Source organism: Vanessa atalanta, chromosome 18, assembly GCF_905147765.1.
Source record: "Vanessa atalanta chromosome 18, ilVanAtal1.2, whole genome shotgun sequence".
Classification (NCBI taxonomy): domain Eukaryota; kingdom Metazoa; phylum Arthropoda; class Insecta; order Lepidoptera; family Nymphalidae; genus Vanessa; species Vanessa atalanta.
Window position 1 is genome coordinate 3103092 of NC_061888.1, and position 14928 is coordinate 3118019.

The 14928-nt window shown below is 40.5% G+C and overlaps 1 protein-coding gene across 1 annotated transcript in view; it reads right to left on the bottom strand.

The window, feature by feature from the left end:
- Nucleotides 1–14928, bottom strand: part of LOC125070728 (myosin-I heavy chain) — a 79062-nt gene that overhangs the window by 4275 nt on the left and 59859 nt on the right. Inside the window, exons 5-34 of the mRNA XM_047680669.1 lie at nucleotides 14762–14851; nucleotides 12438–12597; nucleotides 11543–11733; nucleotides 11015–11236; nucleotides 10764–10928; nucleotides 10131–10373; nucleotides 9761–9886; nucleotides 9222–9482; nucleotides 8601–8734; nucleotides 8258–8464; nucleotides 8003–8144; nucleotides 7568–7800; nucleotides 7199–7433; nucleotides 6736–7108; nucleotides 6492–6657; nucleotides 5986–6142; nucleotides 5602–5758; nucleotides 5138–5292; nucleotides 4554–4682; nucleotides 4108–4386; nucleotides 3772–4007; nucleotides 3418–3556; nucleotides 3036–3212; nucleotides 2567–2714; nucleotides 2169–2340; nucleotides 1851–2087; nucleotides 1342–1510; nucleotides 861–1046; nucleotides 426–611; nucleotides 79–286 (exon numbers count right to left, since the gene is read on the bottom strand). Coding sequence (XP_047536625.1) covers nucleotides 79–286; nucleotides 426–611; nucleotides 861–1046; nucleotides 1342–1510; nucleotides 1851–2087; nucleotides 2169–2340; nucleotides 2567–2714; nucleotides 3036–3212; nucleotides 3418–3556; nucleotides 3772–4007; nucleotides 4108–4386; nucleotides 4554–4682; nucleotides 5138–5292; nucleotides 5602–5758; nucleotides 5986–6142; nucleotides 6492–6657; nucleotides 6736–7108; nucleotides 7199–7433; nucleotides 7568–7800; nucleotides 8003–8144; nucleotides 8258–8464; nucleotides 8601–8734; nucleotides 9222–9482; nucleotides 9761–9886; nucleotides 10131–10373; nucleotides 10764–10928; nucleotides 11015–11236; nucleotides 11543–11733; nucleotides 12438–12597; nucleotides 14762–14851 — 5683 coding nt within the window. The remainder of the gene's footprint in view (nucleotides 1–78; nucleotides 287–425; nucleotides 612–860; nucleotides 1047–1341; nucleotides 1511–1850; nucleotides 2088–2168; nucleotides 2341–2566; nucleotides 2715–3035; nucleotides 3213–3417; nucleotides 3557–3771; nucleotides 4008–4107; nucleotides 4387–4553; nucleotides 4683–5137; nucleotides 5293–5601; nucleotides 5759–5985; nucleotides 6143–6491; nucleotides 6658–6735; nucleotides 7109–7198; nucleotides 7434–7567; nucleotides 7801–8002; nucleotides 8145–8257; nucleotides 8465–8600; nucleotides 8735–9221; nucleotides 9483–9760; nucleotides 9887–10130; nucleotides 10374–10763; nucleotides 10929–11014; nucleotides 11237–11542; nucleotides 11734–12437; nucleotides 12598–14761; nucleotides 14852–14928) is intronic.

The window sequence follows — 14928 nt, forward strand, 5'->3', positions numbered from 1 at the left end:
TGCTGGGTACTTCTCGTTTGAAGTGCAGGCAGAAAAGTTATTGAGTAAACATTATATTATTGGACGAGTGCCACTCACCGGTCGCGGCATCTGTGAGTCCGATTTTGTCGCGGAGCATGGCCACCAGGTGGTCGGCCGTGGCGGCCGGCCCGAACACCAGGCCGTGCTGCTTGCCGTCCAGCAGCAACACGCGCACGTGCATCGGTCGGCGAGCCGCCGCGCACAGCAGCTCCTCCTTGGAAGGCGCCGCCAGGCGACGCGGCACTTGAGCTATACTCAATGCCACCTGAAGGAGTTCGAAGTATCTTGTATTAAAACGTACTCGTTGCACAGGAGATCAATCATAATATCGGATGTAGGAAAACCTGTAAAGGGGTCGAAAAAGTTACACGCAATGATGACTGTGTTTTGTAATGTGTGCTCACCTGCTCCGCGCGCCGCGCGAACTTGCCCTCCTCGGCGGCGTGCAGCGCTGCGGCGCGGTACCGCAGGTGCGCCAGTAGCAAGCGCCGCAGCGGCTTGGCGGGCGGCAGCGCCGCGCCCACGGCCGCGCACAGCAGTGCCCAGTGGCGCGCCGACACGCGGGAGTTGGGCTCCGGGTGCTCCGTCGTCTGGGATGAACGTTTTAGTTATTTCATAAGGTATCTTATAGTCAGTATAGCGCAATAGGTGATCTTTAGGTTACAAAAAATATATATAGTAATTATAGATTATTTATAATTTCAGAATTAAGAGAAAGCCTTTATTAGGTACATTATTCACCGATGCCATATTACCATTGTTCGCATTATGTTTCTTGGAACGAAAATAACAGTCACCTAAACATTTTCCTTTAAAAAATGAAATTCTTCTACACTGACCTGTTTGATCAGCTGCGCGTACAGCTCACAGAGCAGCGTGTCTTTCTGCAGACAGCGCTGCAGCAGCGCTTGCGCCAGCGCAACGCGGTCGTCGCTGTCGCTCTCGTGGCTGCCCACGCTGTTGTTGTTGGCGAGGTTCGTTGTGCTGCCCTCGTTATTAGTCAAACCCGCGTGACTCATTATGTCCTAAGAAATTGTGTGTTTCTTAATTTTTGAATACAAATAGTAATAAATTAATAGTATGTTATTTTATTATAAATATAAAACCTCTTGTCAGCATCAGCACTAGTGATTGCAATCTTGTGCTTATTCTTTTGAACACAATATTTATACTATTGTACTAAACATAAACATAAGCTCAGAATAAACAAGTAGTTCGTCCGAGTTTAGTGAGTTTTGTTATATGAAATAGATTAAAAATATTGTTCATTTTTTTATTAGTAATATTATTCTAATTTGATGTGTAGTGAGTTTCAATTACTTTGAATATCTGCATGGCTGCCACTTCTTCAGCCTCGTTGAGCTTAGTGAGGCTGTGCGGCAAGCTGCGGGCCCAGCACCAGTACGCCGCCGGGAAGCCCTTGTAACACTCGCCCTGTGATTCTGCCGATATGTCTAACCGGACACGTTCTAGACGATGCTTGCTCAACCTTTTAATTTTTGAAAACGAAACCGTTATTTTATTTGATTTCAATGTTCTTTAACTGTTTTAACGAAGTCATTATGGAGAATATTTAATGAAATGCAGAGGAGTTATTAAAATAATAACATAATTATTCTCAAAGGAAAAATTCGTAACACGTCCATGATACATAAACGAACAGGGAGCGGAGCACCGCGGTGGCTCAAAACTTTTTTAACAGGAGTGAATACTTTCGCCCAGAAGTGAGACTACCGTATGTACGTTAAAGAAGGGCGGGCACGATCGGTAATCGCAGACGTATGATTAGTTAACGCTGCCAATGGCGGTGCGGCAGGCGGCTGCAGTACCTGCGCAGCGTGTTGCGGAGGAAGCCGCCGGCGGAGAGGTCCTGCGGGCGGCGCAGCAGCGCGCTGTCGACGAGCGCGCGGCGCGCGGCGCGCAGGGCGGCGGCGAGGCGCGCGCGCTCGGCGGCGGGCGCGGCGCGGCGCGGGGCCTCCTCCGCCAGCCCGCCGCCCAGCAGCGGGCTGTAGGCCGCCATCAGCCACGCCGCCTCCGCCTTCTGCGCGCACTCCAGCACGATGCATCTGTGCGTGCCGCGGGGCGGGGTACTCGTTAATTGTGTCTATCCCGATGACCGTGCCACATAATGTAAGCTCTAGTCATACCTCAATCCGTCGTGCTGTCCGTGATGAGTCAGGCTCAGCGTCAGACCATTGTCGACGGGATCCATTAGAATTGCGGCGATGTTGGTGTAAGGATACTCAGCGAGCACGACCTTGTCCGCGGGTCGAACTAGCACTACTCCTTCGGCACCGACGCCGAGTAGGACGTTTGGACCTACGAATGAGCATTAACAATGAATTAAATTATGATTATTAATTAATTTGTTAAAGCAGGAAAAACATCGATATGATTCTTTTTTTAGGCACTTTCGTTTTTATATTTGTAGAACATGCCACCAAATTATAATTAACTATATAAACACATAAACATAAAGCTAGATCTTTTCCACCAGTTTTTGAAAATATATAAGGCGATGTATTATAAAGAAAAGAAAGCTTACCGTGGGCCCAATATCCCTTGTAAGTCACCGGGAAGAGTGTAACTCCGTATAGTGGATACTGCATCACACACGATAGATATAATGCTTTCGCGGTTAGTTCCGCCCTGCCGGCCCCGTACTGGCGATGAGCTTGAGCGAGGATCGTAGCCTGAATAATTAGCACGATTAGTATGATTTTACAGACGCAATATCTACCATAGCCTTTTTAGGCGATGAAATTCTTCTTCGCCTAACAGGTAAAAACTGCTTTTGGAAAACAATTAGGAAAGTTAAATGTCCAACATATAGTTGATCAAAATCAACAAAATCTAGACCATATTTTCTTAAGCATAAAGTCGAGTTTTGGTGTTTGTTCCTTTATTTGTTTGCTTAATTTATTCGAATACTTTTATAACTTAAATTACCAGATGGACACGACTAGTTCATACAAATAATAGTGGTGGAGCGTAATTTGAAATGGTCCACTGACCCACTGGTGCGGCGGGCGCTGCTTGGCGATGCGCGGCGGCAGGAACTGGTCGGGGTGCGCGTAGTAGGCGCGCGTGTGCGGCGGCGGCGGGCTGGGCGGCGGCTCGCCCAGCGACACCTGCGCCTGCAGTCCCGCCAGCTGCAGCGCCACCTTCTCCGACACCGGGAACTCGTCCATCTGGGTCACGATACAGTTAGTAGTAATAGGCATATCATTAATCCTAACGACTATTATGTATTTGATTTGATTTTTGTAGAAAATACATATACTGACTATTAACGACTCGCTTAAATCCTTTTTGCTTTGTGTTTTTGCCACTTTTGTTTTTTGGACATAGATATTCTTTTAATTTGCGTAGTATACAAAATAATATAATAATGACCTTAACAACGCTGTGTACGGCTTGTGCATAGAGCAGCGCCACCTCGACGGGGTCGTGTGGAAGTTCGCGACCACCACGGAACAGCCGACGCTTGAACACGAAGCGATTGTCCGCAGACCCGCCGCCTGGACCTTGTTGCCTGTGTGACGGAAAATATACCTTAAATTGGTATGTGACGTGTGCATATTTTTTTGCAATTTGTATTAGTATATTACTGTCTTGCTTTTGAAAACTAATAGAAATGTATTAGAGTATGATGTTTGTATATAATTACAAAAATTATACAACTAGTACATAAAGTAAAGACACAAAATATGGACAAAATGAATTTGGACCAATTTTCCAGTAACTTACATCTCCCAGGCCGCTATTACGTCGTATAGGTATTGCGTCGCTCGCACATGTTCCTCTGTCCCCGCACGTTGCTGGTAAACGGCCCAGCCGGCCCTGGCCTGCGGGGCCAGACCCAGCTTGTCAGCGAGCCGGGCCGCGGCCGCCGCCGCCGTGTCGGCGGGGTGCACGTCTATAGCTTTCGTCCGTCCGTCCAGGAAGAAGAACCGACAGACGATCGTTCCGAGCCGACGCATGGCCTGAGGGATAGCGACTCGTGTGAACCCCTCATCTCAAAACACTCAAAAGTCTATACTAGTGATCTTGTGCGTCGGCACACAAAGGGAGATCCGTACTGACCGCGATCTCGACCGTGCTGGGCGGCAGCAGGCGCGGCGCGGCGCCCCTGCAGTTGTCGAGGCACCACTGCGCGCAGTGCGCGGCCCGCGCGCCGCCCGTGACGGACGCCACGGACGTGACGGAGCCGGCGGAGGCGGGCGAGGCGGCGGCGCGCGCGCGCACGCGCAGCCACGCGCAGTAGTAGCGCGCCAGGCCGCGGCTCGGCTGCCACGCCACGGCGCACAGGCACAGGATCAGCCACACGCGCTCCGCCCACTCCTCCACGGGACATTCCGTTATCTGGGAACACGGTTATAGTTGCAGCTTTAAATTTAAAATTACGTTAAACGAGTCGGTCCATTTTATTTTATGATATTAAATATGATTATGTTTGGGATAAGTGGTCATTCAACGAAATCAATCCTAAACATAATAAAATAAACATTTAAACTTGAAATGTTTCTTACTTGTCTAACACATTGCACTAATATTTCGTCCCTCAGCTCCTCTCGTTCCAACCCTTTGCCGATTATAGATTGGATAACCTGAGTCTCTTTCTCCGCGGTTAGTTCGCCTCTCATGTAGCGACATAAATCCTGTGAATATAAACTGATTTTAACTGATATTCTACAATAACTAAAATTAAAGGCCAACTATAAATAATACCTATTGCAGAGTAATAGAACTGTTACTATTCGTAACCACATATAAATCTATGAAGTTTTGGATTATATTTTTATAATAAAGGTAGGCCTGGATGAGAAAATGGGCCACCTGATGATGGCTACTGCTCATTGACATTGCTACCATTGGGAACTAAGATGTTCTGCCCGTGGTTCACTCACCCTTTAAATCGGTACATTAAGTATTGGTAAAGAATTTGGTAGGACTTGCACAAAGCCCTTCTAAATTCAATGAAACCAAGCTCCGGTATGGGTTTTGCCATATAAATGATGCGTTTGGCAACGGTTATGGTACATATTATGATTGTTATCAACCGTTAACATTACACACATAATGATACAGTACATTCATAAAGATTTTAAATTACCCGGAATATGTTTACAGCTGCTGTAACGCTGTCGGGGTCGTGCAGCTGTATGTGTGAGGTGGGGATATTATTTCCTTTGTGATAAGTGATCATCTCTCCTTTAGTTAATAACTCCATTGATTTACTTTTGCGAGTCAGTGTTGCCATGATTGTACCTATAATAAAAAAAATAACTTATAAAAAATAATTCGAATGTGACAAGTACAAGTAAGTAGTATAATTTCAAATATATTTTTATAAGTTTAAATTAAGTAAGGAATTAAATGGAAGGAATTAATGAAGGAAATAAAAAAAAAATTTTTCGAATATGAACCCTTCGTCCACGTTTTTAAACTTAAAATATAAAAAATAAAGTATTAAATTTAGTTTTACTCTCCATACAAAAGCGATATATTTGTATATTAACATAAAATATTAATTTAAAAATAAAAAAGTATTGATTATATTTAGTATAAAACTCATACCTTCGGGCGACCTTGGATGATCATTGAAGTATAGTTTAGCGAACTCGGTGAGATCGGTTGCCGAGTCTGAAGGCGCTTCGGTGTTGGTGGGCGGCGCCTCGAGCTGGTGCAATCGACGTTCGACTCGCTCTTTCCGACGCGCATTGCGTTCTGTGTTCTATGGTTATACACATAAGGTTATTTTTTTGTAAAAATTGAATCGTTTATTTAATAAATTGTATCATGGATAATGTGAGATTTTTTCCCTATTTTCCCTTGGTTAAGAATTAATTAAATTAAATTATTGTAAATACAGAGCTGTTTAATATAATATTGGTCGTTGCCTTTTAAAACTGGATGGAGTGAAATAAAGGATGTAAAAGTATTTTTATTTGAAGTTCTTACATTGCAATCTCCATTTAGAGTAGGCGGTGGGCTCATACAAGAGTCTGAAAGCATTGTGGGCGAAGAGATGTCGTTCATTTCCGGTGACGTCACGTTACTCGGGAGTGGCGGCAGCGGGACGTCAGGTTCCATTTCCGATTCTTTGGTAGATGTAAATCTAGAGTAAAGAAAAAACAGATAAATTAAATATATTGTGATAACAAAATTTATGAATTTTATATTGTAATTTTAAATTATAAGATATAGGATATTTAAGATTTAATCTTGAAAGTGGCTTCAAAATTTTGGTACAAGTAAAAGTAAGTATTAAGTACGGTAAGATTTTTAATATGTGATCTTATTTTTATTTTTTTTATTATACATTTAAAATCATCATTATTTAATGCAAATAGAAGTATAATAACTGAATGACAAATTTCCTGTTTATTTTTAATGTTTAATTGTAATTGAATATTGAATTTTGAATAATATGATTGAATATTAAATAATATTTTTTAACTACTTACCCATTACTTTCTGGTGGGTTTGCAGGCGGTGGCGGTGGGGACGTCAGTGGAGGGGGCTCGGTGGCCGGACGCGGTATCACGGATTCGTATATCGGCTCCTTATCCTTAATAACAGCTACTTTCCCGTTTGGTATTATACCATTCGTCAGTTCTGGTGGGGTTATGTCTGAAATGGTAATAGTAATTTATTATTTTTATTCTGTTAAACAGATACAAACCAGTTTCAAAACAAACTACACAATACCTTTGCCCGAAGGCGGTGGCGGTGGAGGCCCAGCCGGTTCAGGTAACGAACATGCAGGTGGTGACGGGAAAACGGGTGAGTCATCCACCGATGGGTCCAAGGCTGGTGGTGGTGGCATTATGAGCGATGAAGACATCGGATCGCTCATACCATTGGTCAACGATGAAGTCATATCAAACGGTGATATACCATTGGACATTCCGTTTGTTAAGGATGAGGTCATATTCGATGCTGGTTGGTGTATAGATTGTAGGGCCAAGGTGCTCGGCGGAGGTGGGGGGATGGCGTCGGACGGCGCTCCGTCCGGTTTACGCTGTGCCTCGGTGTGGGCTATGGTTAATTCGTCTACTTGTTCAGCAAGCACGTTTTCAAGCTATAAAAAATTATACAAATTTTGTTATTTACGTATTACGTTGTTTTTTTTATTAATTTATTGAATTGTATCTGTAAAGTGTATCCCGACCTCCTGATGCAGATCGTCCGCTAGACGTTCCATGGAGTCTCCTATCTCGGCGATAGTGGGCTGGTGCGCGGACTGGCCGTCGGGGGCGCCGCGCTGCGCGGGCACGTCCGCCAGGAAGTCGAACAGGTTGTCGAGGTTGACGGAGTCAGCTCGCGCGCCGGCGCACGATATCCCGCGGAGCTGATCCGCCATGCTTTCTAATTCCGCCCGCTCCTGTTCCGCTTTTTCTGCGAGACTACATATAAAAAAAATGTATTAATTGTTGAAATATAGATTATATCAGCACACAGAGCTAGATCTTATAAGAGATAAGATCTAGCTCTGTGTTTATTTGTACAATTTTTATCATATTTTTTTAAATTTGATTACCTGTTACGTTCCTCTCTAAGTTTGATTTCCTGGTTGACCCTCTTCATTTCCCTCAAGGCGGCCGCGACCTCTCTCGCGAAGGCGCCGCGAAGGTGTCTCTGTAAGGTGAGCGCCGATCTGCGCAGACGCAGGAAGGCGGCCCGCTCGAACCAGCCGCGCCACGCCGCTTGCAGGACGATGGCTGCGCGCCTCCATTGTAAGTATTGACGACGTTTCACTGAACCTTTGTACCACTGAAAATACACAACAAAATTATTATAATTTAATTAATTTTAGGCGAAGAGAATAAATGTGTCGTCAGATGGTATTAGGACACCTTCCTCTTTATATAGAAATAACCACTTTTATGGTCCTGTAAATACATTGGCCCACTCACAGGCCATAGAATATTTGGTATGTAGGTACCTATCACTGTGTTAATATAATAAAGATTACCTTCTGCAGGAGCAATGCTGACGATTGCAATAACGCTGTCCTCTTAGCTTCCAGCGGACCGTGCACAGAGCTTCGCATAAATATCTTCGTATGACCAATTTGCCAATCGTCTGTCGGTGCGTGGACTAAAGACATTATTGTGCTGAAACCAATTGAATACAACTTTTGATATTACCAAAGAGCATTTTGATATTTGAAAGTATATTTAGATTTGAGTTGAAAACAATAGCCCGTTAGATTACATGGCAGACTCACGCTATATCCGGATCAGTGGGTCTCGGGTGTGGCAGCAAGCATCGGTAGCGCGCTTGGAACATCGGTGCGGGCAAGTGCACGGGGAAGCCGTCTCGTCTGATGCGCACGATTTCGTTCATACCGAGGTACCGCAGCTGTTCTAATACGAGCTGATCGTTGTACTTGCCAGCCACTTTGTTTTCATTTGGCTTGATGCAACGCACATACCTGTAATTATATAACCGGTTAAAAATTATAATTTTTACTTTTTTAACTGCAAATAATCTTAAAATTTGATTAATTATTTTCTCTGTATATTTTAATTGTATTTATGAGTTTTATTTTTTGTTTAATAAAAACTTACCAGACGTCAGTAACTTGAAGCATATCGACAAGCGACTGCAGTTGAGCTCGGAATGTGTCGACGACAGTTGGCCTGCCTTTCGAAGTGCCTCTCTGCGTCGTGCTTGTTGAACCGGGACTTGATAAGGATATATCCTGTATAACAAATTTCAATTAGAATAAATCATATCAAACGATCATAGCATTATGTTCCCAGGGATGGGAAAACATGTATAATTCAAAAATATTGCTGCAACAAAATTGTCACAAAGGAAACGAATCATCGATTATAGCAGCAGCCATTTGTAATGAGCATTACGTCAATCCAGTAGTTATTTATCTTTCTACATTCTACGTGGTCTAAGAGCCGGGATGTCTCAGTGGTAACCCGAAATCTTAACCGAAGATTTCGGGTTCGACCCACCACGTCATGAGTCTCATTTGGGTTTGAAATTCAATAATCATCGCGTGTTCGGACTTAAAGGAAAACATCGTCAAAAGACGGCACACAAACCTGCAAGACGGATGTAATTTTGTAATATATGTATTTTATCCACCAAACCGTATTGGAGCAGCGTGTAAACTCTAAAATTTTCCCTTCCTTTATAACCAAAATTGTAAAACAGTTATAAATTATTCTTACGTGTCCAGGTGGTCCCAAATCTTGCACATAATCCGCCAATTCCCGTACAAAAGGATTAGCGGATCTGCTGAGGTGGTCTATGAACGCATCCTGCTGGGTGTCCCTGTTCTTGTCCACGAAGCCGTGCACGCTGTAGCTGACGGTGCCGGCGTAGTGCTGCACACCAAACTCCTCTTCCCACTTTCGTCTCGATCCCTTGACAAAGCTCTGGTGTTCACCGAACTCGCCTTGTATATTAGTTAGGTAAGCTCCGTCGGATCCCTGCAAAGATTTTAGTAATAAATAAATGTTATCATGCAAACAGAAGTCACGACGTTTACTATTATGTTTAATTGTACATATATATATATATATATATGTATATTTTATCTTTTGTCAATAAATAATTCGCCACAGATAGAATAACAGTTCGTGGTGTTGTGTAACTTTCTATTATTATGATCTAATTTATTTTTGTTCAGTCCTATGTTTTTGTGTACGGTACCTCCTCCTTGCGTAATTATAAAAATAAATTAGAATTAAGTAATTTATTAGGTTACCTTTGGCATGTGACATTGTTCACTGAGCAACTTGAGCAGACTTCTCGGTGGTTTCTCTAATAGTTCTAAGCAGGCAGCATTGTCAGTGAACTGTATTTGGCTGTACTTGATTCCTTCTTGGCGGTACTGTGATAACATTATAATAGGTAATATATATATTTTTTTTGTTAATTGCGTTCCGTTTTCCTTTTTTTATAATATGTATTGATTTTAATACCTTAGTTAGTCTTATTATTAATTAAAATCATAGTATATGTACAATTATTAATATTTAATTGTATGGAATTATGTCCAGATCTTAAGTAAAGTAATAGAAGACTTTTGGCATAATTTATAATTATTATAATTATAACCTTTAATAATTACTCACAATTTCCTGTTCAAGGGCGAAAACGTAGTTATTGAAGAACATATGAAGCTTCTCATTAGCGTAGTTGATACATAGTTGCTCCAGGGAGTTGGAGGCGAAGTTTTCAAAGCCGAATATGTCGAGCACCCCGAGGGCGCGGCGCGCCTCCCGCCCGGGCGCCGAGCAGCTGTTGACGTGTCGGACGAGCCACGCGAACGTGCGCGAGTACAGCGCGCGGGCCATCGCGTGACGGTTTTCACGTGCCTGCAAACATTTACGTAAGACTATTTGGTCTAGTGCTTTTTTTGCAGTTTTTGACATTCCGTTTTTCTCTCAGTCAAATCTGGTTCAATATGAAACGATATAAAACGATAATACAAGCTTTGTGTTATATCGGGTGCCCTGAATCCTGCCCTGGTTATTAGGATGGTGGAGTGAAATCTTCTAATTGAATTTCAATAAAATTATACCCAACTTTATTTTTAAATTTATTTGAAATATGGACACTTTTAATGACCCTAGGAAAAATAAAATCTATCAAGTTAAAAGTAACGAATTAGTCGGTACAGAAATTAGAACTTTGCAATCCGGCTCGAAGGATCAATATATATATATATCCTTTTCAAAAGATGACGCATGCTTATGATGTCTTACTTCGTGCAATCTCAGTGGTATATCAGTAACGTTTCCTCGAACATTGATCTGTCTCTCCAATAAGACTCGCTGAGCAGTGGGGGGCGCCAGACCTAACAGATTAGCGACGGCATCCACTGCTTCCGCGTCTTCTGGCGCCAAGGTAGTCCGTTCACCATCTACATCCTAATTAAAATAATATAAATTTGATAATTATAGTATTTTAAAAAAGATAATTGTTTAATTATGTATGTATTTTAAGCGATGTGTACCTGAAATTGTACATTCCCAAGCCATAAAACAGCAGCCAGCACTTTGAATAGACCCTCGCACATGTGCAGCGGCACTTGCAGCACAGTCAGCGCTAGTTGCAACGCTTCCAGTTTGCCCTGTTCGCCGCCTCTTCCCTTTCTAGCTTCATCATCTTCTGGTCGTAGATATTTAAATTGAACGCCATCACGGAGACGTAATGTACTGCGAAGTTCTGCATTGTGCTATACACGAGGAAAAGAATTACGTTGTTCAAAATACCCATATAACTAAAATAATTTGTATTTATTTTAGGATTTAAAAGGATAATGCACTTGAAATCTAAAAATAACATCGTTACTGAAAATTAGTAAGCGACTTATTTAAGATCAAAGATTTAAACGATCCGCTCAATAGCGATGTTTATTAAGTATTAAAAATATAAAGAAAATGACAATGTTTAATACTTGATAAAATTAAATAGAATACATTTAAAGATAATAATTTCTTGGGATAACTGATAGGTATTGATACTATTTCTAATATCTTACTTTAGCTCCTTCAACCAGCTGATAGAACACATGGTAGTTCGTCTCTCTAGGCGCTGGACCAGTTATCCTTGCACGTTCTAGTAGAAAATCTCGCAACACAGCGCCTCTTATCCCTCCCCGATGGTCCAGTCTTACTTCTACAAACTTTCCGAACCGTGAAGAGTTATCGTTCCGCACTGTTTTTGCGTTACCTGAAAAAAAGCATTACCTCTTCAGACTTCACTTATTCTAAAAATAGCAGTCATTTCTTTGTTATTTTATTTCAAAATACGTTATATATAAAAATGTATTAAGTCAATTAAAATCAATCTAATACGCCTATTTAACCTTTAATTAAATTAAAAAAAAAAACGTCTAACATAACTACAGGCGCAAAGGACATAACATCTTATAAATGACATAGCATTGGCGATGTTAGGATTAGTTAATATTTGCCCGTCCGCCTACAGTATAAAAAAACAATTGCCTCCTTTTTTATATTCAGGTAAATTATTAAAAAACATATTTCAGTACAATATTATGAGTTCGCACATAAAGAGTTAGAAATTTATAAACTTAAATAAGAAGCCGGTATATACAGTTCATTGTCATTCCAAGATGAGAACAATGGTGTATTACAATTAAATTGAACGTGTGTCAGTCCTTCGGCTGTGATGGTACATTTAAAGGCGCGGTGCCTCGTCATATATTTCTTTAGAATTGGACTAGACGACATTATGGTAATGTAGCTGCAATAATGTTCTTGGCAAACGTTAATAAAGTTTAGATGGCAATTTGTTTCTGTTTTAAATGTACATAGTAAAAGTCTATTTACTATGTATATTTAAAACAGATAAATAAATTTAGTGTAAAAATGATATAAGTATAATTTATATTCTTTTAAAAAAAATTGTACCAAAGGCTTCTAATACGGTGTTCGCTTCGAGGATCTGCTGTTCCGCCCAGGATGCTTGACCACCAGCAGCGCACAGGTACTGAAGAATGAGCTTGGTGGTTTCCGTCTTCCCAGCCCCACTTTCTCCAGATATCACAACTGACTGGTTCTTTTCGCCATTCTATGCAAATATTATATTAATAAAACGTTTTTATAAATAAACTTTAAGTATGACATTTCTGAGAGTGATTAGGGCATGTAAATCTTAATTGTAGATTGCGGGTTCAAACCTGGCCCAACACAATTAAGCTCTTATATGCTGATTTTAATAAATTCATAACGTGCTCGGCGAAGCCAAAGATTGTGAGGAAACTTTCAACTGTTTGAAAGAAATTTTGCAATATTTTCATTCACCAATCCGCATCGGAACGGTATAGCGACATAAGCTACAAACCTTGTCCTCTATACATAGCAGGGCTGTTAATTGCTAGTGCTATATACTTTGCACGAACAAGAACATATATAGCGTACTAAGACAAGATTTTTTATTGATTAAATTAAAAAAAAAAAACTGTAGAGAAATACACTACACCGATCCTAAGTGCTTCGATATAGTTAATCGAACGATGATGATATATTTAAATAAAATTAGTTCGTCCGTATAATTAATAGAATTGAATTAGAAAATGTTAAAGTTTTGTTAGCCCGAGAGGTTTTATCACAATTCACAGCTGTTTTATGATTTCTTACACCTGAAAGTATAAATTCGTAACACAATTTAATGCATAACATTTTAAAGTGCTACAACGTGCCTTGTAATCGTTGCGTCACAATTTCGGATGTCATTTATTATGATAATTATAAAAGACCAGCTATAACTCGCTCGCTTTGCGGAATTAAATAAAAACTCAGGGTAAGAGTCAAAAAATTATAGAATATAACTATGTATGGATTAGATTCGTCATAGTCTCATACATTCAGTAGTACATGTGATTGACGCAAAAAGCAAAAATGTCATTCATATATAGTTTATACTTTATTGTACACCTGAAGAGATACAGAAGAGAAAAAAAAAATGGATACAGTCTAAATAAAAGTAGCATACAATTTTGGCGACCTTATCGCTACATAGCGATCTCTTCCAGGCAACCAACATATTTATATATATCTATATAGAGAAGGTAGGATATCATCCAAGTAATTAAAATTCATACAAACTATTACAAAATAAATCTGGCATAGTGTTATCAACGTATAATAGATGGCGCGCGATATCAGTACGTAATAATTGTTCACAAAAACGTTTAAAGTGATAGTTATCTTATTAAATCTTATTCAACGTCTAATAGTTTTAATTTTATATGGATTGTTGATTATTTCATCATTGAAAATATTCAAACGAAACAATTAAACATACGAATGCGGAAGAATATATAAATAAGGATTTACTTGAACTGCTAGCTAAAGTTGAGCACTTAAAATGATTTATTGCAAATGAAATTGCTTTTATCTGAATATATTATGAAACAAAATATGAAAGCGTGATTTACGTAATTCCATTTTTAAATTATAGTGAAGTGGCGTGTCTATCGTTTTATCAAAGCATGTAAGTATTCCACAGTACACGCCCTATAATGAGTACAATATCCTTCCTAACTAATTTCAATAATGCGAAAATGAGTTTGTATATTTGATACAAATTTGTTTAAACAAATCAACTAATCATGAAATTTTGCTCATGCAGGAAACAAATTAGGGTAGCATTAGCATTAGCAGCCCGTAAATGTCCCACTGCTGGGATAAAGGCCTCCTCTCCCTTTGAGGAGAAGGTTTGGAGCATATTCCACCACGCTGCTCCAATGCGGGTTGGCGGAATACACATGTGGCAGAATTTTGTTGAAATTAGACACATGCAGGTTTCCTCACGATGTTTTCCTTCACCGCCGAGCACGAGATGAATTATAAACACAAATTAAGCACATGAAATTTCAGTGGTGCCTGCCTGGGTTTAAACCCGAAATCATCGGTTAAGATGCACGCGTTCTTACCACTGGGCCATCTCGGCTCAAATTAAATTAGGGTACCTAACGCCTATCCCCTTATAAAGAGGGTGACGCCGCGGTGGTTACAAACTGCTAAGCAACAAATTTGTTGTTTTTTTTGTTTTCTAGCTAAAAGCCATTATAATAAAATTCAATGACATTATTTATATAAAACTTTAATGCTCAGTACACGCGAAACGAAAGTTACATTAAACGTTGCACTAAAAATTTCAAAAACGTTGCACTAAATATTAATTGGTGAAACTGAAAAATATTTGATACTATAAAATGATGAATATTTACCTGTAGGGAGCTGTACGCCGACTCCGCTAAAGCGAAAACATGGGGAGACAAACTCCCGAAGGCCTTGCCGCGATAATTTTGCATATCCTCCTGAAAATTTACAAGGTGTTTTTAGGTCATTTACATTTTTAATTTATGAAATTTTAGGCGCGCTGTCAGTATTGAGT